This window comes from Dinoponera quadriceps, unplaced genomic scaffold (assembly GCF_001313825.1).
Source record: "Dinoponera quadriceps isolate SergipeBrazil2010 unplaced genomic scaffold, ASM131382v1 scaffold4585, whole genome shotgun sequence".
In the NCBI taxonomy this organism is placed as follows: domain Eukaryota; kingdom Metazoa; phylum Arthropoda; class Insecta; order Hymenoptera; family Formicidae; genus Dinoponera; species Dinoponera quadriceps.
Window position 1 is genome coordinate 1,054,651 of NW_014559030.1, and position 16,624 is coordinate 1,071,274.

General features: G+C 43.3%; 1 protein-coding gene across 4 annotated transcripts; it reads left to right on the forward strand.

The window, feature by feature from the left end:
* The first annotated feature begins 1,052 nt into the window (after positions 1-1,052).
* Positions 1,053-3,787, forward strand: LOC106750120 (protein DPCD). Of its 4 annotated transcripts, XM_014630223.1 has the most exons (6): positions 1,053-1,165; positions 1,665-1,867; positions 1,970-2,203; positions 2,279-2,312; positions 2,850-3,122; positions 3,712-3,787. In XM_014630223.1, the coding sequence occupies exons 1-5, from the start codon at positions 1,099-1,101 to the stop codon at positions 3,101-3,103; spliced, it is 792 nt and encodes a 263-aa protein (XP_014485709.1). In that variant the 5' UTR covers positions 1,053-1,098; the 3' UTR covers positions 3,104-3,122; positions 3,712-3,787. The 4 variants fall into 4 exon arrangements, with proteins under 4 accessions (XP_014485709.1, XP_014485712.1, XP_014485713.1 ...); XM_014630226.1 differs by lacking the exon at positions 2,850-3,122 and having other exon boundaries at positions 1,059-1,165; positions 3,712-3,764; XM_014630227.1 differs by lacking the exon at positions 3,712-3,787 and having other exon boundaries at positions 1,059-1,165; positions 2,854-2,882.
* Positions 3,788-16,624: the final 12,837 nt, after the last annotated feature.

The following is a 16,624-nucleotide window of genomic DNA, read 5'->3' on the forward strand; positions in this document are numbered from 1 at the left end:
GTGAGAGCTCAACGATTACTAAGCTTAATTAGTACATTCTCCTGGATATATATTGAGAATATAAAAGAATACTCCGAACCTTGATAATAATCAATAAGCGTTCACTGAGCTTTTCTTTCTATTGAAAGCAATATTATTCTTTTATTTTCTCCTATCTCATACAAGAATTATATTTTAGAGCGATATTATATACACAAGTTTTAAGAGCTAGCACTCGTAAAATAGTACTTTTTATATTGAATGATTCGGTCTATGAACTTTACAAGATCTTTCGTCACCTTTATTCTTGAAATGGTTGTGTATACTTGTCTTTGCGCGCAGCTATTTTATTATACGATTATATACGCATTGACACGTATATGCAACCTAAACTCTTGATCTCTTTTGATCAGGTCGGAAATTTTAATCTTGTGTAATATATATATCATTGAAGCTAATAAATCTTAACCTTAATGTCTAAAATAAATCTATTTTAATTGTTGATTACCTGATTGTGTCGGTTTGATACTGTTATTGAAGTATAATAGTTCCTACATACATGACAGGACGAAAAACAATATGACAACCGATAAACTGACAGCTTCTAAAGAAAAACGACACGTTTGATTGGCTCCGCGTCATGTTTTGGCGCGCGACAAGCATTCCCGCGTTCCGTGGGCAGAAACTATTAGGATTGAGATTGGATGGACTCAAGTTTAGTGAACCTTGCTCTGATTGGCCAAATTTTAATTCAATCTCAATCCCAATCTGTAGTCTGATACGGGCTTTACACACCACGGATTAGGATTGCGATTGGATTGTAATTTGACGAATCAGAGCAAAGTCCATAAAACTCAAGTTTAGTTAACATAGGAACGATATTCACGAATTTTACAACAGTTGCAAAGCTGCTTTCTCTGCTGAACGTAGCTAATAAATCATTCATTAGAAACTACAAATCGATTTAGCCGAGACACGCACTCTGCTGGCTAAGATTCGAATTACGTACTAAATTTTCACATGACATCGCGAGATGGCGCCAGACAGATTGTATATTTCCGAGAAACGTGTGTTCAGTTCCTCGGTTACCATCAGTTACTAGAAAACTCAAGTTTGTTTATGATGTCTCCTGAATCTTGGCTTAAAACTCTTCAAAATGCGCAGAAAAATGCAATTATCCAGGACGGTAAAAATAATTAATAACTTCGAATTAAGTTTTACAATTATTATCAGTTAGATTTGCGACTTGTACGATTTTCAATTTTATATTTGCGTTCATGACATATTGTTTCTAACCTCTAAACATGTGATCAATAATAGATTGGTAAATTGTCATGTAAGGATATTCAAGTTGAACGTGAGAATGTATCATGATCAATACTTTTCTTATTATGTAATGTTATATAGTAATGTTATTTTATATGTTATGTTCAGAATAAAGTAATTTAAATATTGCCATCATGTTTAATTTCACAATATCTTTCCACTCGAGTTGATGTTTCTATTATATTTTTTCAAATTATTTTTTTATAATAAAGATTACTTTTATATGTTTCTTTTATTAAAAACAATAAGAATGATAGAATTAGAATAATATTAGAATTTTAACAAAATACCCCATGCAATATTTATTGTTTCGTTCAATATGTAGAATATTCCTGTTAATTTTATCATGTTTTACACAGGCAAGAGGAAGGTCCATTATATGTTACAAGATAAACAAGAATTGGTCGAAGAATATAATATGAATACAAACGTAGTAGTACGCAGAGCATGGAGGAAGAAAAATAATTTTGGAAAAGCAATTGGCTGGTCTATTGAAGTTGGAGAGTCTGAAATTGTAGAGGGTGATGATGAAGCTTGCGAAATAAGAGAAAGTTCAAATATGGTATGTTATCTTCCACTAATATAATTTATATCTGTCTCTAAAAATCTATTTTTTCATTGAAAACAAAATATAACAAATGCAATTGCATATATATTATTACAGCCAATTGTTGTAAGAAGGATCACAAAACGGTCTCTAGAATGGCGAATTAGGAACCTACGTTATCCTAAAGATGTATATTCTGTTACTGCAGAGGAGGATGGCAGTATAACTGTGCGTACAAGCAACAGGAAATACTTCAAGAAATTAGAGGTTCCAGATCTCCAACGGATTGGATTAAAACCAAAACAGGATAACATAACCTTTACACATCAATTAAATACTTTAATTATAACGGTGTGTGAAAAAGTTTCTTTTTACGCATTTTGTGATTATATAACACGTTTATTTCACTTTATTCTTTTATTTTAGTATAAGAAGCCTAAAGTGCTCCTCGACGTGGAAGGTAAAATATTAGCAGAAGTCTTAAAGTTGAACGTAGTATCTGATGAAGGACAATGTAAAACGAGTTAATAAAAAGAATTGTTGCTAAATCTTCTCATTACTGAGAATATTAAATTTAATACAATAGTATATATTATTTAATATTAAATTATTTTATGCACATAATAGCAGATGTGCTGAGCTATTCTTGTGATTATATCGCTATTTTCACTTTTTGACACGCATAATGTATGTGTTAGATAATCTTTTTGTAAGATTTAATTTTCAATAAAATAGCGATAAAAAGATAAATAGAAGTAAATAGAAAATTTTATTTTTTAATTTTCACGCATTTTTATTCACAACTTAATGTTAAAATAGTAGGAAAACGGTCCAAGATAACTTTCAAGTAGAATCTTTGTTTCTTCTCAAAATTATTTCCACCAATGTTTGGAATAGATACGGCTGACTCATTTTACATGAGATCCTAAAATCGATCCTACACGAAAATTTATGCAATTATCCATTACGTTATTTTCATTTACACGATTTCTCGGAGGTAGATATATCATTTTAACGAGTCAGGAAAGTTCGGATCGTCAGCCTAGTTTCAATATGCCGCCGATATTACGCGCCCGAAAATCGAGAGATCGATCGATTGTACTGCGCCGCGCGGTGTGCGTTTACTGCTGCCGCTGCTGCTCCCACTCCTGCTATTGCTGCGTGTATGTATTGTGCGATGATAGTGGTATTGCGTTTCGGTGTAATGCCGTTGCTTTCGCGGGAAGATTTGTGAGTGAGCGGCAAATATGACGAATTCGGTGCCGGACAGGTGAGCAGCTCTTTGTTTGTTACTAGGTGAAGATCGTCGAGTGTTTCACAGTAGTTAGAATTGCTTGCGCGCGCGTTCGTAAGCGCACAGTCACATTGTTAGAGAGGTTATGTCGTGCGGATTTGCCGTTTGAGACGCGTGCAACGGCGATCCGGCCAATAAGACACCCGTGTGCGTTTCTTTATTCGGGAATCAAGACGTAACTTAAATCGGTCCGACGTTCCGATCGAAAGTAGTAGTGAAATTTCGTCAATTACGAAAGCATCGGGGACGCTATACAGCTCGGACAGCTGACCGATCGAGCGTGCATCTCTCGAACGCGTCATTCCTGTCATTCCTCACAGATGGCGCGAGGGGCCTCAATTTGCCGAATTTTCGAAATTTAAATCGCAGTTCAACAACTCAGTTAGTTACGCGTCGCGAATCTTCCATAACCGTTTGTCATCCGTCTCAATCTTGTCGTTTCTCGCGGAATTATCGCTCATCTTCGCGAGATATCAGGTCTGCCTGCCTTATTTACGTCACACCTTATTTACTTCTTGCTCTTATCCTCCTCAGCTTCATAATTATAGTCCTCGTATGCTCATAGGTGGTTGGAGTACAAACCAGTCGGTGATGTGATCAAAGGCACTCAAATCTTGGCGTTCAAAGTTCCCCTCAAAGACGTGAGTAATTTTGTAGCTTTTCGTAAGTACAGTTTACCGATTTGACTTATTCCACGCGTTTTTGAGCGTCCTTTGGCTTTTAGCGGAAAGTCCAAGTTTCTCACATGAGCGTCGCAATGTGAGGTTATGCAAAGCGAATTTGATGAAAGTAGCCGAGTTAACGATTTTTACATTGTGCTACTTTTCTAGCACAAAATACAACAAACATACATAAAATACAAAAATACGCGAGATTCTTTCTTCACTTGGAAAAATTATACGGATATATATATGTATATCTCCGCCCCTCCCCCCCCCCCCAGCCGACTGAAAACAACGCGGATACGATGTACTTCTCGCGTACTGAAATCATTGGTAATTGTGATTATAGTTTTGAAGACTCGGGAAAAACCTGTTTTTTCTGCGGTTTTTCCGATTCCTCATCTTCTTTACGGCAAAAAGTGGCAAATTTCAATAGAACACACGTGAATTTTTCCGAAGAGAAATTTTCTATCCTTGAGACAGAAACCGAAGAAATCCGTGGAAAAATAGGAAAAAAATCGGTTTTTCTCCGAGCCTTTCAAACCATAATTGTAATATGACGGGTAGAATGTCGTATATACACGCAGAATATTATATATGTAAAGATAAAAGAACATATGTAAGTAAAACAATATACATAACTAAGTAGAGTTAATTATTCATTCAATGAATTCATTTAGATTTGCTCGGGTTGCATTCGGGGGGCGAGCTATCAGCTAAAGCCTTCACACACGGATTGCTGTAAGTAGTAAGACTTAAGGTCTGTTCTACAATACGCCGTATATCAGAGTCATATGTCGGGAAGCAGCCGACGGTCCAATGAGAGAATTAATTCTCCGAGAAAGGATTTTCCTCGTATTGCAGAACAGGTCTAAGGAAGTTGACCAACCAAACGGTATATTTCTTTAGGTTTACGTATTTCAAGAGACGATAGAAGTGACGATAAGTTTGGCCTCTTAAGCAGAAATAACTAGAAATTAAATTGTTTGAAATTCTAGTTACCTCTGCTTAAGACTTAAACTTATCATCATTCCCATCGTCTTTTGTAATACGTAAACCTAAAGAAATATACTGATTGGTTGGTCAGTTTCCTTACTGCTTTATGTTTTTCCACTGTGAAGACCTTAAAAGGACCGTCCATGATAGCCGTAAAGTATACGGTAAGACGTAAGCAGTGAACTAATTAACCAACCACATTCGATCATTCTTGTATTGTAACAATCCAATTGGTCAGTTAGCTTACCGCTTACGTCTTACTGCGTACTTTACGCTATTATAGAACGGCTGTAAGAGCGTATCGCGCGCGGAACTCGCTTTCATCAGCCGCAGCCGCCGAAACGATCCCGCCGCTTTCCCGTTCTCCGCTCCCCCTCATCGCCCGGTTCTCCATTCTCATCCTCCTCCTCCTCCAGTCTGTACTAAATCAAAGGTTCTCTTCGCGGGGGTCGTGGCGGCTGCACCGTGGTGGTAGATAAGATCGCGTCGGATTCCCGAAATGGACGACGCGGCAGGTACACGCGTCGGCGCTACGTATGCAGGTACGTGTGTGTGTGTGTGTGTAGGTGCGTGAACACCACGCCACGTACGCTCGTGGGATCGTGGCACGGGTCCTCCGTTAAATCGATGCGACGTCGGGGAACCGGTGGAAAAGAGAGGCGGCGGAGCAGCGGGGGCAGAGAGCCGCGTTCACTCCCGCCGGTCGCGGTGTGTAACGGTAGGAATGGGAAAGCAACATCCGCCGGGAGAAGAGATCTCGTATCGGCCGCGGCCAAATTGCCGTATTGTTGTGCACGATGAGCCCCCTCCGATAGATATAAACAAGCTTGATGTATGCGCGCTCCTTCTTCAGCAGGCACACGCGACCGGCTGCATCGTTCATGCCAGTCGTCGCTGATTCTCCTCGTCTAATCTAGTTGCACCCGGCTGAGAAACGTAGAGGGTCGAGTTGGCCCAAGGCTCACGTGTTGACCATGTGTTTCGTGTACGTACAGAGAAAAGAAGTAGTCTTGAATCAGCGATAGATATTCTCACATATATATATATATAAGAATATTATAATACTTATGATACTCTTAGAGGATGTTTAACTTTCAATTGAGTGCAAGTAATACTCGCATCAATACAGATTCAATCAAATCAAGACAAAACATTTTCTAGGAAATTTTCTATCCTTCTTGTTTGTATATGAGAATATCTCTCATTGATTTGGGATTAATTCTTTCCCGTGCACATGGGAAAAACTACTCGATTCGTGCATTTGATTTTCTGTTATTCGGGAACCAGACAAAAAATCGGTTAGTACAGTTTGTAGGTGAGTCGGTAAGTACGGCAAGATCCCTGCAGGAGGTTTCTATTTAATCGATTGTTCTCAGTTATTTTAACCGATTTTTTAAGCAACAGAATTTTTCCATTAACAGAAATATTGTTTCTGAGTCGTGAGTCTTCGGCTAGTCTCTGTTGAATCGCATGAACTGAAATATTTTTCCTTTTGTCTTTATTTGCGCGTTCTTTTATTTTTAAACAACCATTGGAAACGACAATAAACAAAATCCTTCACTATATAGGGTGAAGCAATAATTATCATCATCTTGAGAATATCTTCGAAAAATAAAAATATTTTATTAACGACTAGATGAGAGTGTGAAGAACGTTTACTATAGAAAATATTCGAACTGATGATCATTGACATTAATTCAATTTCTTATAATTAAAAATCCGCTTTTTTAATTTTTTTGCAGAAAGAAACCGAAAAAAATGAGAAAAACTTTTTTCGACGTTGCATTTCGAAATCCGATTACGGAGTGGAGTATCGCCCTTCGTGAATCCGGTGATATCGCAACTCGAGATCGTCCGCGAAATGATCTTATCACGCGACTCCACGGCGACCATCGGTTCACTAGATCGGCCCTTCTCCCTTCGATTCGCGTTTATTACACTGATGATCGTTCGACGATCCGCCGAAAAGGACACCTCGCATAAATACGAAAACGTTCGGCGCCTAACAGCCGCGCGTCGGCATTTTTACTACCAAAATAATAAGTCGGATAGGTGGGAAGGAGGGGGGGGGGGGTCGTTCGCTTCCTGGTTATCGGGGCTTAAGGGCCGCGCATACGCCACGTTGCATATGCTGATTATGGGCGGCGCAGCGCGTAGTCTCTCTCTCCTAATTGACGGCGCACAAGGTTTCACAGGGCATAAAACACTTTTATATACCTTTGACTCCGCGTCGAGATCTCATTAAAACACGTAACGATAGTCCGCCTAATTGACCGGGCCGCTTGGCTATCCGGCCATGTCTTCTCCCGATACGCGTACTCTCGTCGAAATCTCTTTCTCTCCGCTTATAACATAATCTCACACCGTTGTGACTCTCGTTATCTCGTGCCGAGGGTACGATTAGACGGGTCATTTTTTACGGCAATTACGCCTGACGATAACTCGAATATTAATCAGCGTTGAACAATTATCGATCAACACACACGCATACCGCAATTGATGGCGTTAGATGCCGAGAGATGCCGATAGTAGCCGTTGATAGCGGGGTTTTCGGCAACTTTCTCCATAAAAGTAAACCTTGATTCTTCTCAGTCGGCTCTTTGTCTTGCTTATCTCTCTCTCTTTTTCTTTCGTGTGATGTTACCGTCTCCTCGTGTCATATCGTGGAAAATATGCCAATCAATTATCGTGATAACATGATTATGCGATTGAAGTATGTGATAATATTAAGTACACGATAGTATTTTCGCGCCGATAATTGCAAGATGTTTAAATTTGTCGGTTCCAACGATAGTATTTTTATATTCTATATATTGTCAAGTGTACGCACTAGTGGGAAATTGGTTATTTTCGGCGTGAAACATATTTTAAAGTAGTAGCAACATGTAAGGTCATTATCATCGACACATAAGTGACACTTATTAGAAAAACGATTCTCCTGACAATGTTCACGATTAAGATAAGAAAAAGATATCTTTGGCGCTGAAAATAACGATAACTTTCTATCGGTGTGACACGGGCTCCGTCGTCGATGGCGGGCTTGATTGTCCGTTGAAAGTCTCGTGGAACTTCGCGCCACCCTTTATCCCTTATCCCAACCACGACCTACGACCTACGACGATGGTCGGTCTCCGTGTGTCAGGAACCCGAGCGGGATCCGAGCGGCAAAATTAGCGTTCCTAATTCGCCGCACGGTCGGAGGCGAGCAACAACGTTCTGATCCCCCGTTTGTCCCAAGCTATTTAATTTCCGCCTAACTCTCTCGCCGTCCCCGGAACCGGTTTTTCTCGTCCACCCTGTCGTTCCCGCGCGCTCTCGCTCGCTCGCGGGACAGTTGCAAATAAGTTTCGGCCGGGATCGCCCGCTATGCATATACGCGCATGCATACGCAAAATAGGAGGGTGCCAGGGCTAATTGATTCTGGCGTCGCGGGCATTACATAAAACAAGTCGAGGCCGGGGCCCCGAATTGGACTCATGGCTGATTGGGCCCGCTGCAACGGCGGCGGTGGAGGAGGCCGCGGGGGGCCTCTCGTTAATAGGGCCCTCAAAAGCCCAATGCCAGCACCCATTCTCGGGGCTGGCTCGGAACGCCGCGCGGAACGCTTCTTCATCATCTATAAGAACCTGTAACAAATATCGGCTCACACGAAATGTGATACGCCCCGACGCTTCACCCCCGTGGGCTTTCCATCCTCCTCTCGTTCTTTTCTGATTGGAACCACGCCGACGTTCCGACGGATTTCAGTCGATCATGTACTCCCGGCACACGCATCCCTTCCACGGAGCTTTACTGTTATTATCTTCTCTGCGGTGGTGGGAAATTACGCAAATTAATTGAGAAGATGCTTCATATAAATTCCGCTCCCTGAATTTCGAAATTTCATGTCGGAATAAATGCTTCTCAAGGTAATGCTTGAAGGTCGCTTTAAGGCGCTTCTTTTCACTTTCGCTTAAAAACCAGACGGGAGCAAAGATAAGAATAAAATTAACAATGAAGAATAATGAACTAATCGCGTATAACTGCGGCGTTATAATTATATATAAGTACGTTTTATTTTATGTTCCTTTACGTAGCTCACGATCCGCTTATCAGTGGTCTTTTTTCATTTAATAAAAGATCTGTTGCACTGAAAGAAAGATTTAGTAATAGTTATCAACATTTGTTTGAAACATATCCACCAAATCTTGGTAATTGTTACCGAATCTTTCGTTCCGTGTAATTGTTAGAAGAACAGCGAACCCTTTTTTATATCTTTATCGCGTTCGAAATGTTTTCTGCGCTCTTCGTTTTGCATCCCAGCAATATACCGTTACGAAAAGCAAAAGAAAGATCGAGCAAATCTCTCTTAAGCGATGAGTGATATTCACTCTTCGACAAGGATGTGTAAATGTCTGTTATATATATACATTACAAAGTCGACTGAACAATGGGGCAGATAGCCATCGAGTTCCCCTTTTATTTAATCGTTTCCCCGTGAGGGACTTCGAATATGGAATTCGACCGCACATCTCGACTGACCGCTGCTTCTCCTTTTTTCTTTCAGAACTGTCGCGACAATGTGGGTGATTTCTGCACGGTGGTAGAATATTAATTCGTGTCCGGGGTTCTCTCTCTCTCTCTCTCTTTCTTCCTCGGATAGGCATCGCTCGAAAATAGATAGCGTCTCGTCGTGGGTGATATCTGTATTTTAACCCTCAGAAATCCCAAGCATTGAGATCGTTATCGCGTTAACTTCTCAGTTACACTCGAGCCATCCACCCTCGTCGTAGCGAAGATACGAGCCACCGTGCTTCGGGGCCAAGATGAATGGGGGGCTTGATCATTTTGTGTTTCAAATTCGCCTAAAATTTCCGAGAGGAATCCACCCTCATAACGGTGCACGCGGAAGGAAAGATTTCGGAAGATTCGTTCTCTCGCTGTATTTACAATTTCAAAATCAGCGTTAGCCTCGAATGTATATTTCGCGTGGCACCAGGAAAATTGATACTGCAAAATATAAAATTTGTAATATAAAAATTATTTACGGAATCATTACACGCGATAATGCTCGAGATAACAATAATTTACCTTCGATCAACGCTAGTCTCTCAATGAGTATAGAAGACAATTTATAAAGATGTATACGCTATCTGTTTTCTATCTCGAAGTTTAACGAAACTTTTCGCTCTCGGCGACATTCGTCAGAATTTCCACGGCGTTGCCTCGGTCACAGCCGGACATTCCGCCGACTCGTCTGATTAATTCCGTTATGATAACCTTAGGAATGCAGGATACCTTTTCCCTAGGCCCTCTCATTTCTCATAGCCTTTACCTGCCTTACCGGGAAAAGCGCCGGCCGCGCGAATGAGGACGGCGAGTTCGTCATACGATCCGAATCGCTTGTGTGATTTTAGGAACCATCATCGAGCGTTTCCTCGCGTTACGTCCCGAGGACGTACGGCGAAGAATCGATTCGCCCGACATTACGGCCGGTCATTATTCATGGCTGCCATATATGACGTTTTCGCTAGCATACCATGCAGGATTAGCCGCGAACATTTTTTCACGTTATGATTTATGAGCAGGATCCTCGCGAACTTCATCGCACGGGCGACGTATTCGTGTCACGTGTGCCTCTCGCGTCCTTCTCGCGTCCACTCTCGTCCTCTCTTTTTCATATTATTTTTTCTCTCCACTTTTTTTTTTCACGACAAAATGTTAAGTAACGGCCGTCGTGAGTGAGCGATGGCGATCGGTTTGGTCGCTGTCGGAAATAATAAACGGCGACATTGTGCCTTGTCGCAGACGCTAATCTCGTGGGTAAACAGCCGACAGCTTCGCACTCGGCCGCACTCTTACTGGTCACTATTACGTTTTCGTACAACTTTTACGGCGAACTTACGAAATCGCGCGTAACTTTCTTCCCGATCTTTGGGCCGTCTCCTCGACGCGACAGACGTACACGACACTCGCTACGTGCATCGTCGTGGAATTATCGAGCCGATGTCCAACAGTACGCTGTTGATGCGTCTCTTCGCTTTACTTCCAGGCAGACGATAAGGAAATACCTTTGTCGTTAATTATTGTAATCATGATATATATTTGACGCGATAATTTAATATGCCGCCGGGTATTGAACTGACCGATCGGACATCTCAGTCTGGAGAAATCAAATCACTCTTTTAATTTGTGAGCCGCTTCATAATTTAATTTTACAAATCCTTCTCACATACACACACACACACACAACTCGCGCCGTGATACACGTGATTGTCCAATTAAGCGACGTCCACGCGCGTGGATTTTGACGAGAGAGGTGTTATCTCGAGATTACATTGACGTTTAACGACCCTTCTCGCTGCGTTTCCTGCGGCGGCAGATCGCGGTGATTAATTCGAGACACGTCTCGCGTCATTACTGTTACATTCCCATAGCGGTGCGGCCGTGCGCGTTCGTTAGATAAGCGGATTTATTGGCTCTCCGCGAGGCGAACGTGTGTTCTATGTTATTAGCGACGAGTAAGTGTTTGTTTAACACTCGCCGAAGAGAGGTGGGTCCGCGAACGCATCCTCATGTTCCCATAGCCGAGCATTTCACGAAGGGGATGAGCGGCGAGCCCGGCGGGGGGAGGGGGGGGGGGGGGAAGAAANAAGCGAGAAGAGGGAGAGAGAGAGAGAGAGAGACAGAGATTGTAATTTATGCCGAAGTTAGCGAGCAACTTCGATGACTTTGTAAAATATTACTGATCCCCGTTTCGGAGATCTTATCTGGGTCCGACACCGCGCTCCGTTTCGTCGGAACGCCTTCCTTCTTCTTCCCTTCTTCTTCTTCCTCCACCACTTGTTTCCCCCCCTGCTTCGTCTCTTTCCTCTCGCGTTCCTCCCCTTTCTCCTTCGTCGTCGCCTTGTTCCTGCTCTTCCTCTAGCAGGCTGGCGCCTCTAAAGGGGGTCGTCGTGCGTCACGCCGAGACCCACTGCACCAGAACGACTTTGCTTTCGAAGTTCCGCCGATCGACACCGAAGAAAGCATATAAACATGTCATTTGTTGATGAAACTAGTTTTTATCCATGCCTGAGCGCCGCCGGAAGTGTTGAACATTTACTAAATTGGACGCTGCCGGTTATTTTATTTGTTATCGACACTGTCGTCGTCGCGCGATCTAACGTTGTCATGCTCGGCGGCACGACACCAAAATGGAAAGCGACGCGATACCGAATTTGTGCGCGATGCCGGCACACGTATCGATCCCTCCGCCACTTTGGCGATGTCAGTGTACGTTGCGCGAGGCATTTTGCGATCTCTCCGTGTCCGTTGAAGCGCGCACCATGGATACACAAGCGCGTAACTGGTCGTAATTACGCGAGAAAGATTATGATTTTTGAGATTTTGTTACCAATGGTCACATCTTCCTACATAAAACTCACAAATGGTACACGTTTTCCTACATAAAACAGAAAAATCCAAGCCTCATATGGGCGCCTATAATTAATTAATTAAGAAACAGTTTTTTATTTTCTACTAGTTGTGCCATTTTTTACTAATTACGTTTTTTTATTACTTCTTGAACGATTATGAAGAACCTCAGTGTTATTGATACTTTTTAAATCATGTATCAAATTTTTATCCTCAGTCTTCTCGAAAGCGGTACTCTATGTAGATTGGATCCTTCTTGCATGATCGTGGCCAATTCAGGATTATCAAGAAGAAATGTATACATAAAAATTAGTCGTCTCGATAACTTCGTCTGACATCAATGACATCAATGAAAGTTCGGATCTTGAAGATTCCGGAATTGCCGAAAGTCACGTAGAACTTTGTGAAAAATTCGAATTCTTATCTCGATAATCGTCATAACAACTCGATCTTCTAAGTAGGTTTGTTTGTTTTAGCCGAACTGGATTGCACGCTTTCAGCCTTTCGAGTGGAACAAGTATATAATTTAACGTTGAAGGGAAAAGAAACGAAGTTCCAGCGCAGCACTAGTTCGGCTGAAACAAATGTGCCTGGTGGTATCAAAAATACCTAATTCCTTTCACTCCGTGGATTTCCCGGAGTTACGAAGATTTACTTCTAATTCAGCATATTTCTACAAATAACTCATACACGATTTCCATCGTGATGGAAATTCCATCCATCCGCGCGGAATGCAGTTCATCACTGCATTAAATCAACGAACACCTCGTGAGCGAGCTCGTCATCGACGAAACCAGCGACTTGGCGAATTGGCCAAGGGATAGTAAAAGTTTCTTGTCACGGTGCAGCCACGTCGCGTACTCTCTCTCTCTCTCAGATGAAAGAGTTCTTATTACAGGTGTGCGTACGCGCGCGCGCCGAAGGGGGTGGCGAAGGGCAGCTCGACGTGCAGGACACTTTTGTCTCGTACTTTAGTGTCACGCTGTCCCATCCATCGCGTCTCATCAGATATGGTAGCTGGGCCACGGCCTATCTCCGCTAGATAAGATGGCGAGTGTCCATCTCCGGGGGCCCTCTCTTTCTGGGAAGTCCGCGGAGAGCGAAGCAGAGCCGCGCAGTAGCCGTCCTTATCTTCTTCACCCGATCGTGTTTCGCCGTTCCTCTCATTTTGCAAGGTTCTTCGTTACGCGCGGATACTGCCCACTTATACACGTACGTGCACAGCGAGACGTGGTGGTGCGCGAGCCGTAAAGAATCCGGAGGACATACTCGGCCGGCCGGGACGTAGGACTTAGCGCGACCCTGCGGCACGCATCGGTCGGCGTATTTTCGTATTAGCGGCTTTTACCGTCGTTTCGTTTTATCTCATTCGAGATATAAAATCGAAGAAAGGTCACGATGATTATTAGCTTTTTCAGTCTCACTTCTCTGCGGTGTGACGCGCATTTCAATATTCCCAATGCGCATACGGGTATGTATATTCACGCTTTCTTTGTTGATATTACAGAGCGCTTTATCTGAGAGTTGAGACTGGCAATCTTTCTATGTAGATTTTTATGAAACACGTAAATAGATCTCCCGACTGTTTTGGGTGTCGAAGACGAGATCGTAACCGGCGCTAGTTGAGGAGCGCCAAGTATTTGTATACGCATGGCCGAGGAAATTTCATTTCGCCATATGTAATCGTTTCCCTCTATTATATTGCCATTCAATCTCAAGAGTATATGAAATATACTGAACTAAAAATAATCATAAAATAATTTAAATAATTTTTGGAGCAATATACAAAGAGCAAAAGATACACTGTATTATTCTAGATAAAGAACGTAAAGAGCTTGCTTTCAACGCGAATGAATCTACATATATCTGTGCTTTCAGTCTTTCTATATGATCTTATCCGAATGGATGTGAAACGCCAAAAGAAATTCTACATAAAAATATAACACGACGGATTTTTGCGTCTTAATACGAGAAGTACTGAGTGATCATTTCTGACCGTTTTTATTTTTTAGAACAATATTCTACTTTTTATGTAAACGATAAGATTCTGAGATTTTATGACTTTTCATCGATCATTTAATAAAGAAAATGATAGATAAAATGTCAAAATGTTCAAACGACTAATGAGGTTCGATGTTATTTAAACATTTTCAATTTGGAACTCAATATCACATTTTTTAGTAAAATTAATATATTTATTATTATATCATTTATTATAGTGCGACGTGTAATTTCTATCACACTGAAGTAAAAAAGAGACTGATAAATTTTCATCTTCTTTCTAAGTATCACTTATCATTGTCGCTTGGCGACGACTTTGCGAGTCGTACATGGAAAGCGCGAGCGAGCGAGCAAGTCGAAGACGATCGCAGTTTTCCTTTTTTTAGAAGCCGCAGCTAAGACACGCGACCATTTCTTCGGTATATGCACTACTGGCCAACCCCTCTTGATACGAGCACGAGAAAATAATGGCCCGCAAATGTTCTGCGGGAAGTTCTCACAGAGCGACGGGGATCGTCGTTGAGGAGGCAATAGTATTACTTTTCCTTTATTTCTCGACCAATGTCCCCCCTCCCCACATTCTCCTCCGACTTCTCCCCTTCGTTCTTTCTTCGCCGTCGATTTCTCCCATTCTGTTTTCAGCATCATTATACGTGACGGAGTGCAGCATCCTGGATTGTATCACGGGTGGAGGGATGTGAGAGAAAGAGAGAGACACAGAGAGAGAAAGAGAGAGAGAGAGAAAGATTAGGGTAGGGGATCGCGATGAAAAAAGAGAGATTGGGGGGATGAAAGGAACGAGCGTTTGTGGATTCGCCGGTGGTTTTTGGATGCCTCGGCTGCCTCTCGGCCCGAGAGACAAGCGCGGCACACTGGCTTTATGCTTCTGGTACATAAATTTCCCCGTGAATGGCGCGCGTATGAGCCGGCGCCCACCGTTCCGTTGGCCCCACGTTACCTCCGCTATCGTCACCCTTCCCCGCCGTTTGCCGAGATTTTCCCGATCTCCGCCTTTACCGGTTACCTTTCTCTCGTCCGTCTCCCCGTTTCCGCCGCGGGTCGCGGGCTGTCCGGTCTTCCCCTCATCGAGATCGCCCGTCTGTTTACGAGAGAGTGTCACCGTCGGGCGCGTCGGTAACACGCGAGGAAATTTTCGAATTTATTGGCCCCGGATACCTCCCACCGGCTCTGTTGCGCCGTCGATTAGTTCCGACGTCCTCGGGGGGAAAAAGGCACAGCCGGTCGCCTGTATCGTAAATCTTGCCGATGGTGCGTCGGCTCTATCGGGCGGGCTCGCGCGCGATTGGTTACGCGCGTTATAGAGCAATATCGGAGGAATTATTTGTTTAGCCGGCGATCAGACGCCGCGTCCCTCGCTATCCTCCGACGTGGTTCCCCCGTCTCGCATGAACGAATTTCACGACGGCGCGCAATTTGGCGGAAAGTAACGACGACGAGACAAGGTGGATAATGTTAAGAGAGAGAGAGAGAGAGAGAGAGGGGAATAGAGAAAGAGAGAGAAAGACTCGGACATCCGAGAGGGACGATAGTCAACCACGAATGGGCGTGTTGTTGAGGGTGAATGTGGTGGCACCGAACGGCGCCACGAACGGCAGATGCGGGACCTTTAAGGTCCTCGGGAGCACTTCTTACCTTTTCCTGCCCTTCGACAAAACTGACGAGGCGGGGTCGCGCCGAGGCAAGAAACAAACATTTGTTTAAACGATCCCGACAAGTCACGGCCATAAATACCTGCGGATCGTTAATCTTGCCTTCGGTCGCGCCGGTCGTTCGTTAATGTATAATGTATTCTCACCCCCCTAAAGCTAAAACAATCAATTCGTTGGAACCTCCGAACTCGCCGACGAGACGTTGCTCTTCGGCAGGTTCTATAACCCGGGGTTATGGAAAATGGGAGAAGTGGAAAAAAAATCAGACGGGAATAGAAACACCGGCCAATGTCGATAGAGACACGAGGAACTCTCTCTCTTTCTCTCTTGGAGGGTCTCTCTGCAATTTCGGGAATAGCGGCGACTTCTAATGCGACTTCTCTACGGGTGTCCTTACGACCACTCGCGTATCGCATGAGATTCGTAATAATAAAAACGGCGTTGTTCGATCCTGACTGGGAAATGCCAATGCCGGTATAAGTCATCTCGGTCGTTTGCCGTAACTGCGCCGTGAATACCGGAAGCCTGACGGCAGCAAAGTGATGGCACGCAACCGCGGCTTTAGAGAGTCTAGGGCTCCATTCGGCGCTACCCACACGAAAGCGTTATAACCTCCTTCGGTAATGCCCACCGCCCATAATATCCCTTAATGCACGTCGGCGACGTCGCGATTGCTGCTGAGGGAGCCGTGCATCGTATCGATATCGCAACACACGGTTCCCGGCGGAAAGCGGCTTGCGTCGGCCTCTGTGTC

Excerpts from the sequence above, each read along its gene's own strand:
- LOC106750120 (XM_014630223.1), top strand. The coding sequence starts at position 1,099 with ATGATGTCTCCTGAATCTTGGCTTAAAACTCTTCAAAATGCGCAGAAA. Across the intron at positions 1,166-1,664 it reads AAATGCAATTATCCAGGACG|GCAAGAGGAAGGTCCATTAT; the intron begins GTAAAAATAATT and ends TGTTTTACACAG. Across the intron at positions 1,868-1,969 it reads TAAGAGAAAGTTCAAATATG|CCAATTGTTGTAAGAAGGAT; the intron begins GTATGTTATCTT and ends ATATTATTACAG.